This window comes from Filicampus tigris, chromosome 2, assembly GCF_054856515.1.
Source record: "Filicampus tigris isolate MCC_2025a chromosome 2, RoL_Ftig_1.0, whole genome shotgun sequence".
NCBI lineage: Eukaryota > Metazoa > Chordata > Actinopteri > Syngnathiformes > Syngnathidae > Filicampus > Filicampus tigris.
The window spans coordinates 18319536-18335703 of NC_141218.1; the positions used below are offsets into that span (position 1 = coordinate 18319536).

The 16168-nt window shown below is 40.7% G+C and overlaps 1 protein-coding gene across 5 annotated transcripts in view; it reads left to right on the plus strand.

The window, feature by feature from the left end:
• The first annotated feature begins 259 nt into the window (after nucleotides 1-259).
• Nucleotides 260-16168, plus strand: part of ccdc88b (coiled-coil and HOOK domain protein 88B) — a 58520-nt gene continuing 42611 nt past the window's right edge. For 2 of the 5 annotated variants that reach the window (XM_086015556.1, XM_086015549.1), the window contains exons 1-5: nucleotides 260-456; nucleotides 4787-4935; nucleotides 7075-7183; nucleotides 15581-15650; nucleotides 15814-15872. In XM_086015556.1, coding sequence (XP_085871682.1) covers nucleotides 397-456; nucleotides 4787-4935; nucleotides 7075-7183; nucleotides 15581-15650; nucleotides 15814-15872 — 447 coding nt within the window. In that variant the 5' untranslated portion in view covers nucleotides 260-396. Of the gene's footprint in view, nucleotides 457-3993; nucleotides 4125-4784; nucleotides 4936-6270; nucleotides 6431-6994; nucleotides 7184-15580; nucleotides 15651-15813; nucleotides 15873-16168 lie in introns of those variants that run through there. The other 3 variants (XM_086015561.1, XM_086015578.1, XM_086015568.1) reach the window with 3 other exon arrangements.

The following is a 16168-nucleotide window of genomic DNA, read 5'->3' on the forward strand; positions in this document are numbered from 1 at the left end:
GAGAAAGGTTTTGTTTTTTTGTACACACATGAGGAAATGCGGCCTCATCATGGGATCTCAGCACATGATTTGTCAAATCACCATATGACATGTGTTGTGATCCATTTGAATAAAAGGAAACATGGTAGTGTGGAAAGAAGACTTAACAATGCTTAACAAATGCGACACGAGCCTTTTGACAATTCCGGTGTGGTTTTGCAATGAAACTGGGCGTCACAGTCAGAGAGGAAGAGAAGGAGGAGGAGGGAGGAAGGGAGGTGGAGGGCCTCACAAATGTCAAACTACTTCACTTGACAGAAGATGGACTTTTTGAGAGTCACTACATTAAAACACTGATATTGTTTGTTAATCATCTGCCTGACTGCTGCAGTGCCTCTCATCTTTTGTGGCACTACAATGGACTCAAGTGTGATGGAGATAATAGAAGAATTCATGGAGAGTGCATTGGTGCACTGGGTATGTCATTTAACATTTATCACTCTTGCCCGGAGAAAAAGGTCATCATTTTTTTGTAACAATGGTGTGCAGAAAGTGTAAAAATCTTACACGGCTTCAGTGTATTATTTCCATGGGTCGTTTACCATTCGCCTGTACATTTGAGCAAATTAAAATACAACATTGATGCTTACTAAATATATCAATTCATTTTGTGCAGCAAAACAAACTACTTCTGCTTTTTAAAGCGTCCTTTGCTTCTTCATGACTGAACCCCCCCCATTTCAGCCCTAACACTTCCGTGTCCTTGGCCGGCTTCTGTTTTTGTCTTGTTAAAATAAGCCAATTGCTGTGTATTCAACTTGTCTCAAAAGCAATTGTCGATTTGTTCGACATTTTTAAAAAAAATCTGTTTTCCACGTGAGATGTTAATCAGCCTGAAGGTTTTGTCCCCTTTTGCTCAATGAGGAGACTGTAAGACATAAGGGGGTATTCAGCAGGCACGTGCACAGACATTTTTGGGGCAGGTGCTCAAGCCAAACAGACAAAAAAAAAGGCACCCACCAACAAAATTAGCAAAAAATGAAGAAAAAAAATTTCATTGATAAAACGGGTCCCGGGTTTCAGCGAGCTGCTTCCCTGAGGGGCCTGTTCCTTTTCTTTAAGCTTTAGACGCCTTTCTTTTCCTGGTTTTATATTGCAGTGTTTTTTAAATCAATTAAATCAATGTTCTGCATAACAATTAGGAGCAACTTACTGAATCACCATCAAGCTGAGAACACAGTATTCATTATTTTACTGTTTTGTGACAGAGTTAGCATTAGTCTAATCATTAATAAACTAATAATATACTGTATCATTACCATTATTAATATAGCTCACCAGACTGTCAATCAGCACAACTTACTGTAAGACCTATCTTTCATTTCAAATCAGAAATATAATTTTGGTAGTTAATGGGCCTATTATTATGCCTATGAAACTCCCTGCCTCCTTTTTGTGTGTATGTTTACAGAAACACTGGGCCGGTAGCAACATCTTTTCAGTGGTACAAAAATGTTAATTGTTGCGGTTACATTTGTACCAAACAGTCAGGGATTGAAAAAAACACTGTCATTACAGTCTACAGGTCAGATGAGACCTGCAGGTGCAACAGTTTGGACATTGTTGAAATTACCTCAAAATTTTACAGAAAATATAGAAATAGATCAAGATTTTATATTTTAATATTCAGAACAAAGTCCTAATGTTCAACACTTGAACTGTTCAATTTCACTGAGCTACACATTGTAGTTTTCAAGATAATTGCTTTTAAAATTATGTCAAATTTTTTAGGACAACCTGCAAATGCCTGCCAGATATCAAAACACTTTTGGGAGGAAATAGGCCACACGTCAAATACGTCATTGTGCCTGCAGCTTGGAGACATTGTGCATCTGCCTCGAGGGGATTTTGCCAATGCACCTACTCAGCAACATGGGAGCGCTACCCTGCGAGTCATGCGCTGAATGACGTGCACCACCTTGTTTATCCTCAAGACCTCAAGCACATGGTCTCACCTCAGATGCCTAGCCATGTCCACGTTGTGTCTCTGTTTACCAACAGTGCAGGTGGGAAAAAAAAAATCTTTAAACCGCCATTTGCATTGGCAGCTCTTCTTAGCAGAGCTTGAAACATTGGCTGAGGGCCCCGTTTGGCTGCTTCTCGCTGTGAAGCGCTTTCTAAGCGTGAGCGCAACAGTCCCACCTGTCCACACGGGTGTAAGAGGCTTCTGCGTGATGGCTTGTGTGAAAAGGCTCCCCGTTTCCATTGTTGTCCTTTCCTGGCTGCCATCCATCAGGTTTGCTGGCTGCCATCCATCAGGACCAAAACCTCATGCTTCAAGAACCACTTTTTCCCACCTACAGTTGGCCTCAGGTCAAAGTTCCCCAGTGACAGTCAGATGCCCATGTTGTTATTAATCTATAATTGATAGGATATATGCAAATATCTGTATTAAGGGCAAAAAGGCTAACTTTATTTATGTACTGCATATCATAACCGCACAACTGGATATGATGAGTTTTACTTACCAAATCACCCCAGCAACTTGGGAAAGACTTGAGTTGACTTTGATTTGGTATCAAAGAGACACAACTTCATTATGACTTGCACAACATTACATGACAAGCCACTTTGTATATGGTTGAAAATCTGGATTCAACACAGTCTGCCTTTTTAGGAAGGAAAGAAAGAAAACCTTTTTTTTGTTTCATTTGGCAACCCAGTCAGTGTCACTTGTTGGCGTCAAGTGGGCAAGTGGCTAGCCAAACCCCAACAGGAGCAATTCCGAGGATCAGTAATTTGACGTAATAAATTATCTTGGTGGTGTTTTGGGCCCCCCAAAAAAGGATGGCATATCGCGTGGTTTGCAACTCTCAGAATGTAGACAAAACAACGACAATGTCTAACTACATTCATCACTACAAGACTCACAAAGGCAGGTAAGTTAATGTCACAATTTGGCTAGCAATATGAAGAGAGGTTCAGGACCAGTGTAAACATATGTGATTTTGAACGTTTACAGCTAAGTAAAACGTAATGAAAATTGTTTGAACCAGGGGCGGAGCCATAGGTGCCTGTGATTGACAGACTGCCCACCCAGTGAGATTCATGACAAATATATACTTATAAATTATTTACTAAATTTTTGAGTTGTGTTGTGTTTTTTATTTCAATGAATATTATGAGTGGCATAATTGTGGTTGTCGAAGCAAGATCTGAACTTCATGTTATTCACTTTGTCATTTTATGTGAATATACGATGTGTCGGGACAGGAGGATTGTTCTCAGTGAGAGAAATATTCAGTCCCACCCTGATTTTTCCAGGCCCGCCCATTAGCCACGTTCTGGCTCCGCGCCTGGTGTGAACCGTTCGTGTCACGATCACGTGCCCAGAACTCCAAAACCCCAAAGCAGAGCCAAACAAAATTTATGAACAAATACAATGCTTTATTAAACCATGGGAGCACGCAAACGTGAGCAAGGAGAAATAAATTCAAACAAAGAAAAACATCAGCATAAGGCTGACGCGATAACACGAAAAACCTGGATGGGCGGAGCAGTGGAAGCTAGACGCTCGAAGAACAGACAACAACACTAAACGGAAATTAATGTAACAGAAGTGCAGCAAAAGATTAACAAAGGAACTCAGCCCAATTGGGAGAAAGACAGATGAGTGCAAGAAACAAAAAGTCAAAAGGAAAGACAGAATCTAAACCAGATTGGTTTAGAAACAAAAGAAAACAAACCTAATCTAGAATTACCAAAACCGGAATTACTTATGTGTGACAAAATCAAACGACGTATTGTGTGGCTGTGGAAATAAGCAGATCGACAAAGGGGGGAACAGAGCAACAGCAACAATTTTCCAGCGACTAGCTTCCACTTCTCCAGCACCTATATACCCAACTTATTGTCATGCCAAACAGGTGTGCACTGGAGGCTCCGCCCATCCACCAGAGTCAGGGACCGAAAAAAATAACAATCAGCCACAATACATGACAGTTCGTTTCGACTGTTGCAGTTTGGTTTGCATAGTCACACGAACATTTAACCCCTCAAATAACAATTTAAGTGGAGTCTATGTACACTTTAAAAGTAGCGATAATGCACGTAAAACAGAGACAACGACCGCTGAATGCAAAATAAGATAAGCTGCGTTGCTAGCAGACAGTTGTGGAGAGAAACAAGGTGTGGAGACATTTGCCTGCATAACGAGCGGAAAAGAGTCGTTACTTGAAGATGCGTCAGCAGCATTAGGTCTGCTGTATATCGATCCACTTTGATACGACTGTAAAAAACACGTCCTTGACGAAAGTGTGTTCCACCCCTAGTAAGTACAGTAGATTGTGAATTGTACAAGTCATACGTTAATGGTGAGAAAAGCTTTGAAATAGTTCAGTGAAATGAAGAAGAAATTAGAGCTGAGTCAAAATAATTTAGTGCAATAAATTCAATCAATCATAATTATACATATTTTTTCAAAGTGTAAACATGTTTCGTGTTAGGATTAGTGGAAAAAACATTTTATCAACACTCCAATATTTGTTGCGACTGAACAAGATTATATGACTTGACGTAGAACTTCCTTTAACCAGGTAATGACTTTACAATATAACAGTGGTCACAGGCAAATATTCTTATGCTCTGCAAATAAACGTCAAAGACTTCTACAGTTTATTGACCTGTTGTGACTGTCTTTTTCATATAGATAGGTGTACATATGCACATAGGGTTTAGAATGTTAAAATGGCATGGACACTGTCACCTTGTTCACAGGTTCTTTCTTCTGATTCTGATTCGCTCGCAGGTTCTTCTCTTTGAGAAGATGGTGGAGATGGAAAACAGTGTCCCACTCTACAGCCAGTACATCGAAGTGAACTCCGTTTCCCATAATCCACGGAATTGCTACCTCAGACTGACCAATGGGATTTTCCTCAACGAGGTCATGAGAATCATGTAAGGCTTTTTGACAACCGTTACATGTTATGATGCCATCGGGCAGCGTGGTGGACAAGTTTATCTTGTTTACCTCGCAGTTCAGGTTTGGGGTTCGAATCTTCGCTTTGGTTGGAGTTTCCATGTACTTTCAAATAACTTGCATGTTATGTTAATTGAAGACTAAATTGTCCATTGGTGTGAATGGTTGTTTGTCTATATGTGCCCTCTGATTTGCTGGTGACCAGTCAGCTCCAGCTCACCTATGATCCTGATGACAAAAAGCGCTAAAATGTTGTATGGATGAATAGCATGCAATATTCTGTGGCAATTGGAATGAAAAAGGTATCCAAGCCTAAAAGGTTAACAAGGGTAAAATTACCATCAGATTAGAAAAAAATACAGCAAAGATGTATTATGCACAGGGGTGCACATAATATTTTTCATGGGGTACTCACATCAGTACCAGGAGATTGTCTTTGGTACTCACTAGTGGTCCAATGGATCACATAAGTCACGGTTCTGATCGGTCACGGATTTTGAGTCATGCATCGGATCGTTTTTTGGATCAGAAAAAAGAAAAAAAAGGTGAATAGAACTTTGTCTTCATTTATTTTAGAAAAACGGTTTTGCCCATGAAAAAAACAACAACTCCTAATGTCTAAAATGGCCATTTAGGATTTAAGAACATAACAAGGCAGGATACATTCTTATTTTGTAAGTGGCACAGTGTATAGATTCCAAGGTATCCTGCCAGACATTTTGAGCTGAATGTTTTCTTTGAATTATTTATTGAGCAAAAGTGTTTTTACAAAATAAATGAAGACGAAGTTAGATTTTTATTTTATTTTTTCCATAATGAAAAAACCTTGAAGGGCAATTTAAGGCACCTTCCTTTCAACATGGGCAGCGCATTACAAAGTAATGGTCAACAATATTGAAAAAGTAAAAAAAAAAAAAGGACAGTACTGAAAGCCAAGGAACAGCTGTTTAACTACCAGCTAATGATAACAGATGCTAGCCACTAACGCCAGAGACTAACAGCGTAATTAACCTGCGGTTTGTTCACGTCCTAAATTAGACACTGAATATGATTTTGGGACGGCATTGCGTTAGTGTTGGTGGCAAGCGTTAAAACTGCCGTAACATTGAAAATGGAAGTCATGTTAGCCGTTACGCCACCACGCGGGTCAATTTCAAAGTAAAAGTCCACTAAGGCATTGGCATCAATTACTCAATGTACTATTTGTTAAGCTTTATTTTGAAGTTAGCCTATGCGGAGGCGGTGTGTTAATTGAGTATGTTTGCAAAACGCTCTCGTACAAGCGATTTACGTGTTATCTTGAGGTTTACCAACTTCCTTTGTTGAATGCAGACTAATCACGTTGACTGTGAGCGCGCACAGTTTTTTCCACCAACCATTCTGCGGATTGTGCTCCTCCTGAACCATGATGCGTGATGCTTACCGATCACGGGTTAAAGATAATTCGTTGCAGTGCACCACTAGTGTGTACAGGTACGCAAATGCGCGTCGTGACGCAAATGATATGGTACGCATCAGTGATTTCTACCTGTACCCGTACCAGTTATGTGCACCCCTGAATATGCACAAATTTGAAGTTTATTCTATGAAGAGTTATTCAAATCAAAAATACTTTTTATTGCCTTGCATAAACTTAACATAACATTTATCACACTCACATTTACAATGGTTGCATTGTTCTACAGTCACTTTGATGAATGGCATTAATTCGCGTTCCATTCATATTTGCCACAAATATCCAATGAAACATGAAATGGGTTCTGCATACATGGCGCGCTGTTAGTCATCTCGACTGAATTCCTCATCAGCGTGTTCATTTTTTTACCACACTGAAGCCATAGCTTTGCAATTGACAAGACAGGATCTTCTGTCAGTAGTGGGCGAAAGGCTGATTAATTTGGCCTGACTTAACCTTGGTTATTTCAACAGCTAATTGCATGAGGGTTCTCACTGGCACCGTGTCAGGCTCATTAAAATTGTATTCACCGACTGCAGAATTCCACCACTGCATACAGATTTTTTTTCATCTGTGGCTAGAATGTGGCAAGGAGCTGTTTGATCAAGCGGCAGTAAATACACTTCCACGTCTACGTGACGCCTGTGATTGTGTGTCCCAGAGACCCCAACCCAAGAGTGGAGAGGTTGTACGACAGTGATCTGGACGACTGCATGCAAAGAATACAGAACTTCTCCATCTTAAATCGACACCTCAGAGCCTTCTACCAGGTAGGGGAGAAGTTGCAGGGAGAGGTCAAGATGCTACATTTGATTATCAGTAAGGCAAGCGTGACATTGGAGTGTGGAAAACTTTTAACATTTGGAATAGACACAATGTCTGTTCAAGTTCCTGAACCGAGCCTGCTTCCTGTCCGTCGGCCGAGAGGAGCCCCCAATATCTCGCAAGCTAGCTGGTGGCTAGCGTGTCTCAGAGAGCCCTGCGCAACCCGATGGCATTGATTCCAGCTACTTTAGGCAGACATATTGTGTCCAAACATGTAAGGATGTGTAGACTTAAGAAAGATGTCCAGCCCATCTTTTGGGGGTTGCTGAAGCACCCCTAAAATAAGTCCAAGCACCCCAAAATTTGAGTCATTTTAAGATTTTACTTGCTTTATGTGCATTTTTAACAAGCTAAAGTGTCAAAACAATACCGTCCTTGGTAGAAACATAATATTTTATCAACAAAAATACTGTACTGCAAGCCAAGCGTGTGCATTCCAGTCACATGAAGTAGTTTGAGTGAGTAGCCTTACCTTACTTGAAGAGGAAAGCAACCCAAACACATTTTTTTAAAGAATATGTTCCAAAAAGGCCCACTAGTTGAAACACGGTATTTTGATTAATATTGCGTTTGTGGAATATGCGTTACGCAGCGAAATCCACCCCTTTTTAGCCATCTCAGGGAGCGGCCATTTTGTCACTTCTGTCGACTGAAAATGACATCACACCACCTCAGGGCTTAGGTAACGACTAATCACGGCTCAGCTTCAGAAAACAGGTCAGCCGTGATTGGTTGTTACCTTAGCCCTGATCAGTTGTGATGTCACTTTCAGTTGACAAAAGTGACAAAATGGCCACCCCCAGAGATGGCTAAAAACGGGTGGATTAACTCTTATTCCACAAACGTCGTATTTATCAGAATGCCTTGTTTCAACTAGTGGTCTTGTGTGTATTATATTCTTGAAAAAAATATGTTTGGGTTGACTTCCCATTTAAAGCAACACTGTGGCGTATGTCAGGTTTAGTTGATTATGGCGGCGCCATGTGGACAAAAGCGGTAGTGTTTTGACAAAAGTGTACCACATTTCTCATGCGCGCCAGCGGTAGTGTCGTGAAATCCTGAGATCTCGCTGGCCTGCAAGTTGGACTGAATTACATTTCTATTTCCAGTGGCTGTGTGAAAGATGAATAGCGATGAGGTAATGAATCTAATTTTGTTTATACAATACTTTTGTTTTTTTGTTCGTTTTGGGGCTTCTGCCATATGACGCCACTAATAACACATAGACGTTCAAATTGACTTCCCTCCTTATAGCGAAAGGAGGAAGTGAGGTTGCCATAAAGCAGTTCAGGACATTTGTATTTTTTGTGTGCCAGGGTTGCTCCCATCTTCCTCAAAGTTGGTTAGTACCAGTAAAAACAATACAGACCGTCACCCCCCCAGGGCATGACAAAAGTTCCATTCAACTACTTGTAAGTCAATGTTTCATCAAAAGAGTTGTGAATTTTTTTTATTAAAGTCGAATTCTTGCCCAGTGCTGCTTTAAAAAAGGATACATGGCAGATTTCTTAACTTCTACCACACAATATCAACATATTATCATTAGCAGGCCTCATTTCTTCTGAATTTAACCATAGGTCCCTGTTTATGTCATTGTGTAGGAGTTGGCTGACATTTTCCAATCTAGGAAACATTACAGATGGTCAGACAGTACCTCTGTCCTTTTTGAATTGCAATGAGAAAAGCGCGCTTTTGCCATGTGCATGTGCTGATATTAAAGTCATGGTTATACTTACTAGCTAACTGACTGAATGCCCATTCTCATTGAAACTCTTATTGTGTGCGTGTGTGTGCATGTTTTAGCAGTAAAATTTGACCAAACCCTCCAATGAATGCCGCCCGTATGTGCGCTGGCGCAAAAATTGTCAGCACCCTTAGACTTCTGATCCTACAATCAGAATCAGGGTCGTTAACTACTCTCTTGTCTGTGATGTGAAAGATTCACCAGACATTTAGTTTCACTTTACTGTGACTTTAAGGATTATATGTTAGTAATTAATGGGTAATTAGTTAATGAGACTTGCTAATGAGGTTTGCTTTGCCAAAAATGCATACCACGTAAAAGCATTTCTACATGAAAAAGAGGTGCAACAGCTCTTTTAGGGCAAGGACTGAAACAACTTCCAGCTCATTATAAATAGAAAAGCCTCTTAAAAGGCAGAAACATTCGTCTACTAAAACATAACTCAAGGCTACAAGGGAAAGGGAGGGATGGAGGAGAGCTTTTCTAGCTGTAAGGTTGCAAAAACAGAGAACAAGATGGAAAAGTGAAGCAACTATTAGTCTCACTACAAGAGCATTTCTCCTAGGGATATTGTAAATAGTTGGAAGTGCACTCAGGGGATGGTGGAGCATTTGCACGAACAAGAAGATGAAACAGAACATTTCCTTCCTCCATTATGAAGCAAATTGGGTTATTTTCTTTTAGCTGTCATTTTGGTTGGTGCTAGGGCTAGTGTTGAGGAGAGGAACAGACAATCTATCATATAAGTTGCAGTATCATTTTTGTGCAGTTCGCATGTGCTGGTGTCATTTGAGGAAATTACTCTTCTAGTTTCGCTCCAGGAGGATTGACGAGACAAAGAAAGTCTCCCTGAGCGCCAGTCGGATGGAGTTGCTAGTCACACAACATTGCAACCACAGTTTTGGGGGTTTCACTTCCCTATTTTTAGTGAATCACTCATATTCTTGAAAGCTCAGAGCAACGCAAGTGTCTGACACCAGTGATAATTGATTCATATTAAGTCAGTCGAAGACAATGTGAATGTGTGTTTGACGCTTGGCCTCAAGGCAGCAATATTTTCCTTACTTAGAGCGGAAGTCAAACCAAACATATTTTTTTCAAGAATTTGTTCCCAGCAGGCCCACGAGTTGAGACACGGCATTCTGGTTAATTTTGCCTTTGTGGAATATAAGTTAAGCAGAAAAATGCACTCGTTTTTTGCCATCCTCTTGGGCGGCCATTTTGTCTTCTGTTGACTGAAAATGACATCACAACTGCTCACAATGACCAATCACGGCTGACCTGTTTTCTGAATCTGAGCCGTGATTGGTCGTTGTGATGCCCATGAAAAAAACAACAACTCCTAATGTCTAAAATAGCCATTTAGGATTTAAGAACATAACTTAACGCAATATAAGGCAGGATACATTCTTATTTTGTAAGTGGCACAGTTTATAGATTCCAAGGTATCCTGCCAGACATTTTGAGCTGAATATTTTCTTTGAATTATTGAGTTGAAATTCTTGGACTGGTTCAAGGAGGATGAATGAATTTTCTCATTAACCAACAATGAAAGTCAGAGCCATGAAAACTGTCGCAGTTTCAGTCATGAACAATAGCGACTACTGTAGTGATCCAACAGCTTTTATAGAATTTAATTTGTCTAAACATGAGAAACCTCAAAGAATTGACAGCCTGTTAGCGTTTTGTTGATTCTGTGGGTGGAGGTGCATGGCTGTGCTTTGGTAGTGGAGTGAATTGTCTGATTTAAAGGGGAGCTTGCAATGTGAAAACAACAGCAACATTTGAATGTAGCCTCATTATACTAATCTCCCTAGGGTGCACAAGAGCGATTCTTAAACATGGACATACATAAATGTCATGCAAATATGAAAGGTCGCATTAACACTGAAAACACCTCAACATTAGTCACGGCTGCTTCGTTGGTAGCACGATGTATTCCTAATAGTGGTACCACATCACTACATTTAAATGTGTGAGATTTTATTGTTTGGAATCTGCAGTCACTTAAAAATCAAAAAGAGGTGACAAATGTACCCGTTGAGCAGAAATGTTGCTAATTCTGCATTGTTTCCGAATCCTCTCAGCTGCCTGAGATCCCGTTGCTCTGCTTCTGTTTGCTAATCGTACACCAAGTTTTTAGCAAACAAGGGACGGGCAATTTTTCCCTCACAGATGAAAAATAGTACCAGCAAAGTCCCGATGCCAAAGCTAACAGGTCAGTGCAAGGCTGCGGGGGCTGTGACCAGCTATGAGTGTGTTCATTCCGATTGGTGGTTATGCAACACTGTGTGGCTGGCTGATGAAAACACCAGACTGTATGCTTTGACTCCGTTAAAACTGTAGTTTAGTCGTCTGAGACTGTGAAAATCGGCAGGCGTACACACATCTTAACTCATTTGACAAACATAGCTATTAGCAGAGCTGGGCATTCCGTCCAACCGACGGTCCGGTTCGTCTATCTGCCTATGAGGGACACCCATTTGGTAGGCGATAAATGATCGATGGGAAACTCATAAAAAAAGACTAAGCATAGGCGGAAGTGCATTTTTCTCCGTCTATGTAATCATCTCTCTTTCACTATTCACGGTCAGGCTGTCTCCCACAAATAGCGGGGGTCCACTGTATGCATTATTTGTAATGGACCTACTGCAGCTATTTAAGATCCCTCCATTTTCTATAGTGCTTATCGTCATTAGGGTCGTGGGTGAGTTGGAGCCTATCCCAGCTGTCTTTGGGTGAAAGATGAGTTATACCCTGGAGTGGTCTCACAGGGATCTGTTCAATATAAGATTTAATAAAAATGTGGATCTGTCACCTCTGCCTCCAGATATAATGCTAATGAGCATCCAAAAATGACATTTTAATTAAGCTGGATACAGTACAGAGGAAATCTGGTGTGTAAAAGTGCATCAATCTCAACAGCCTCCAATAGGCAGCGGGCCAAATGGAAGACGTTGCGATATGCAGATCATAATGTTGCAGATTGATTTGAATTCTCTTCACTAGTGCAGCCAGAAGCCTGGTGGAAATTTTGATTTCTGAATGTGTCACCAGGTGACTCAGCCCTAGCCTGACCCATAATTGACGCACTGATTGGCAACAATTAATCCCAACCAGATGCAGGTGCGCAGCCTGGGCCAAGGGGACTGTGATTGGAGGACAGGGTACACGAGTTGTGCTCTTAAATCCCTCTCTGTCAGACAGTTAGGGAGAGCCACAGGTGCAACACGTCACGTGAGAGGGCCGAAGTGACTGCTGTGCTGTGCTGCGCTGCACTATCCATGGGGGAGGGTGATTTTTGGAGAACCAAACACTTGAGCGACGAAGTTCTTGCCGACCTGGACTGTGGACTGCGGGTTGTCCCTCACTTGAACTCTTTTTTAACATTTTTTTTTTGTTTTTATTTTTTTAGTCTCTTGTTTTTAAATGCATGTTGTGGTGTGATGAGCTTTAATGCGACGTTGCTGTGAGGTCATAACCGCAGGCTCTGGACCGAGGTGGCATTGGACAGGGATGGCAGCTGGATTGATCGGGACCCTAAACTAACGCGATACCCATTGAGTGAGGGGTGAAAGTGGCCTTCAAGAGACCCCCACGGCGCTCAACAGTGCCTTCTATTAAAGAAACTGGTGTCACTAGACTGTTTCACCTTGGGCTAGAATAAATAAAAGAAGCAAGTTGCTGATCCTCTGTACTCCATTGACGTGTGTCATTCCTTGGGGCAAACGGGTACACGGCGGTTGGCCTGGCACCCCCAACCGGTCACAAATGCAGAACTTAAAAGCAGCTGATTTATTTTCAGAGGCAGACTTGTAGAGAGATCAAGACTAATTCCTCATCTGCTCATTTGATATGGAAAACTGCACTTCCACTAGAGATTCAGGCTGGCAGATGCTGCCGTGTAGCGTGGCAACAGATAATTGCACGTGTGTCAGCCATGTTGTTAATCCGTGGAATAAACGGCGTATTGACGATGGCGCCAAATGGTGATGTACACACAACAATAGACTACACTTTTTGACTGTCAAGCTGCAGAGGCAATTGCCCTCAAGCGTGACGACAGCAACAGCAATCTTCAACACTAAACTGTTCCGTTTCCTGCAAGATGTCTGTTTGGCTGCACCACGACTAGCACAGAGCCGCACTGCTTCACATTATACATTCTGCGCTCTAAGGCCATCGGCCCTGTGTACATTGCCTCTCGAACAGCGTGCACTTAAGTCATATGGGATGTGGCAGAGTGAGCTGTAATTGGCACTATCCCCCCGCGCTCTGTTGATTGTGTGTCCGTGGATACATGCAGGGAAATGCGAACAGGTGGTAGAGAAGCAAGCCAAAGTCCGCCTGTGGCTCTGTGACAATAAGCATTTTTTAATTAACAGCAAAATAGTTTGGTCGTCATCACTGAAGCCCATGCTCTATGCTTGGCAAATTAGCAGCTTGGTAGGAGGCACAGTTTGTCTGTCTTTAGTGTGAAAAAACCCCCCAAAAAACAAAACAAAGACTTGAAGTTGTTAATGCCAGAAATGACAGGTTTCTGGACAGGCAATGTATGACACTATCCAGTTAGATTGAATATTTCTCAGAATTTGCCAAAATATTTGTTCAAATTGAGTTGGCAACCATGCTATCTCATTATCTATCTCGCTATCTATCTGTAACTGACAAAACGGGTTGAACAAAATGGACAAGATTCTTGATATTCGTGCCAGTTATCTCGATAGTGCTACTATATGACTATGCGTTCATTAAAAACTAAGCACTTTTCAAAAAACTAAAAACATCATCATACGAATGGATGTGTAAAGTGCAGTTTTATTGGTTAGTTAGATGATGATCTCAATAAGTCATCAACATTAACATAAAGTCACTCCAGAGCATACAGCAGGCCATTGGATAGCTGAATAAACTGGATAGTTTATACACAGATATTAGCGTTTAGCATTAGGTTTCTATTCAGTGCAGTGCTTGTTGTACATCTTTTCTTGCATGCTATTTGTTCATTTCCTTTATCCACTAATGCGGCTGAAACAATACAAAACTTGTGAACCATGTCTGACTTAAGACAGGCCCTCACACATCTTTCAATATTGCCCGATGTGTTGAAAATTCTCCCTGAGGGACAGCTTGTGGCATGTATTTAAGTATTTTCCTGCCATGTTTCTGAGTGAGGAAAAGTTGATTCACTGCAGTTTTTGCCAAGCATGAGCTGCACAACACCTCACTCTGGTTTGGATCCTCTTTTTTTTATCCAAAATACCTCCAAATAATTGGAGGATGACTTATTTTTGTGCTACAAAATCTGTCTAATGTGCAGATTCTCTACCGGCCTCATCTTAGGCACGCATTTCTCTTTTTGCTAATGTCCCCACTGTTTATCTAAGGTGTGTATGTGTTTCTCATGGCTGGATTTAGCTAGCGTGCTACTTACCTATCTACCATTTTAGAGATTATTGACACTGGAAAATATCATTTCTATTTCCATTATTTCCAATGGAAGAAAATATTTTGAACAAAAACAATGTTGTTTGTTAAAGTGCTTTACATGTGTACCCGTGGGAGTGAATGCTGAACATTTGTCACATGCTGGCTCATCCTGCATGCTGGTCTCAGTGAACTGGCATCGTCATCATCATCAAAACTTTCCACCAGCCTGTTTGTGTTGGAAACAAAGAGAGGAGCTTTTGCTTCTCCAGTACTTTTTTAAGTGTTTTTTGTTCAGTAGAACAGATTGTTAATAGACCCAAGTGAAGCACATTCTGTTGCAACAGAGGGACTCAAGATGTCGTTAGAGTAGAAGAACTTCACAAAGGTACTACTTTGTGGTCATAACATAGAGTTTGTGTCAAGGCAGTGGCAGCAGTTGCATCATGCTGCTGTACGTCTCTCGTCAGGCTCCATTGATATTGTGTACTGTACACTTGAGATGTGAACAAACAGTGCTGACAAGCGTGTAAAACTAAGGGAATGTTTCCACTCGCAGCCAAATGTTTGCTCCACCCAAATGATATTTTTTACACAGAATTTGGGAGCTGGAAAACAAAGTACACTGCATTTTTATATTTCATAGTAAAATGATTTTAATTCAAATATTCAGAAACATAGTTAGGTGTTTTCATTTTTTCTAAACTTAATTCCTTTTCTTTTTTAGATTTTCACTGTCATAACACTCAGATGATTTTGTATCAGGCTTTTTGTGTGCTAATTACCACGTGAAATTAGTATAGAATGTTCAATCTTGAATGAATTTGAAAAAATTGTGAAAAAAATATATGAATGTGCGATTGGTCCATTGATGATTATATATCATACATGAATTGAATTGAATTTATTTAATTGATATACAGTCATAACTACAATTCGGATTTTCAGTAGTACAATTGCAAAATATGTTAAAATCTGGCATTATCTTAAACTCCACTTTTACTAGAACATTTGATCAATCTAATTTAAATAAAAGAAATCAACAGACTAAGATTGTAAGTAATTGATATACTCTTGCAATCCTGTCAACTTTAAAAATGCTTATTCAAATGTGTATGAAGCCAAAATGTTTTTCCCCACACTCATCACTTGGTTTTTTTTTTTTGCATAGGAGGACCTGCAGCAGTTGATTTTGATGCTTCTTCCAAACGTTGCCATCTTGGGCCAGGACCCCTTCACAGGTACAAGATAATCATGTGATTCAATCTGTGCAACAGTATAGCCATTCTATTTCATTCACCACCAGTCCTTATCAGCGCAAAGCATTACTGTGATAATGACAGTGAGGCCATGATGGTGATGATAATGGTAATGATGACACTTACTTTATCTCTGTGTGTTCAGAGGCAGCTGTGGAGGAACTGAGGCGCTTGCTGCTGCTCCTACTTGGATGTGCTGTGCAGGTGAGTCAAGTGCTATTCTCTTTCCATGTGAGGTCAAGAAGTATCACAAGCGGAGAGTAGTTGGACTGCCTGGCTCACTTGAAGATAGCAAACAAAATGTGGCTTACGGGAACCCCTTACTCACTTTTCTCATTTTTACAACTGTTTTACAACTTGTGGCCTGTTTGAAAGTGTCAGACCTATGCCGAAGACAGTTAGATTTAACTGAATTACTATGATGATGATGACTAAATACACAATCAATTTATCTAATACTGTATGTGAGATTTATGAGAGGATTATGCGCAAAAAATATT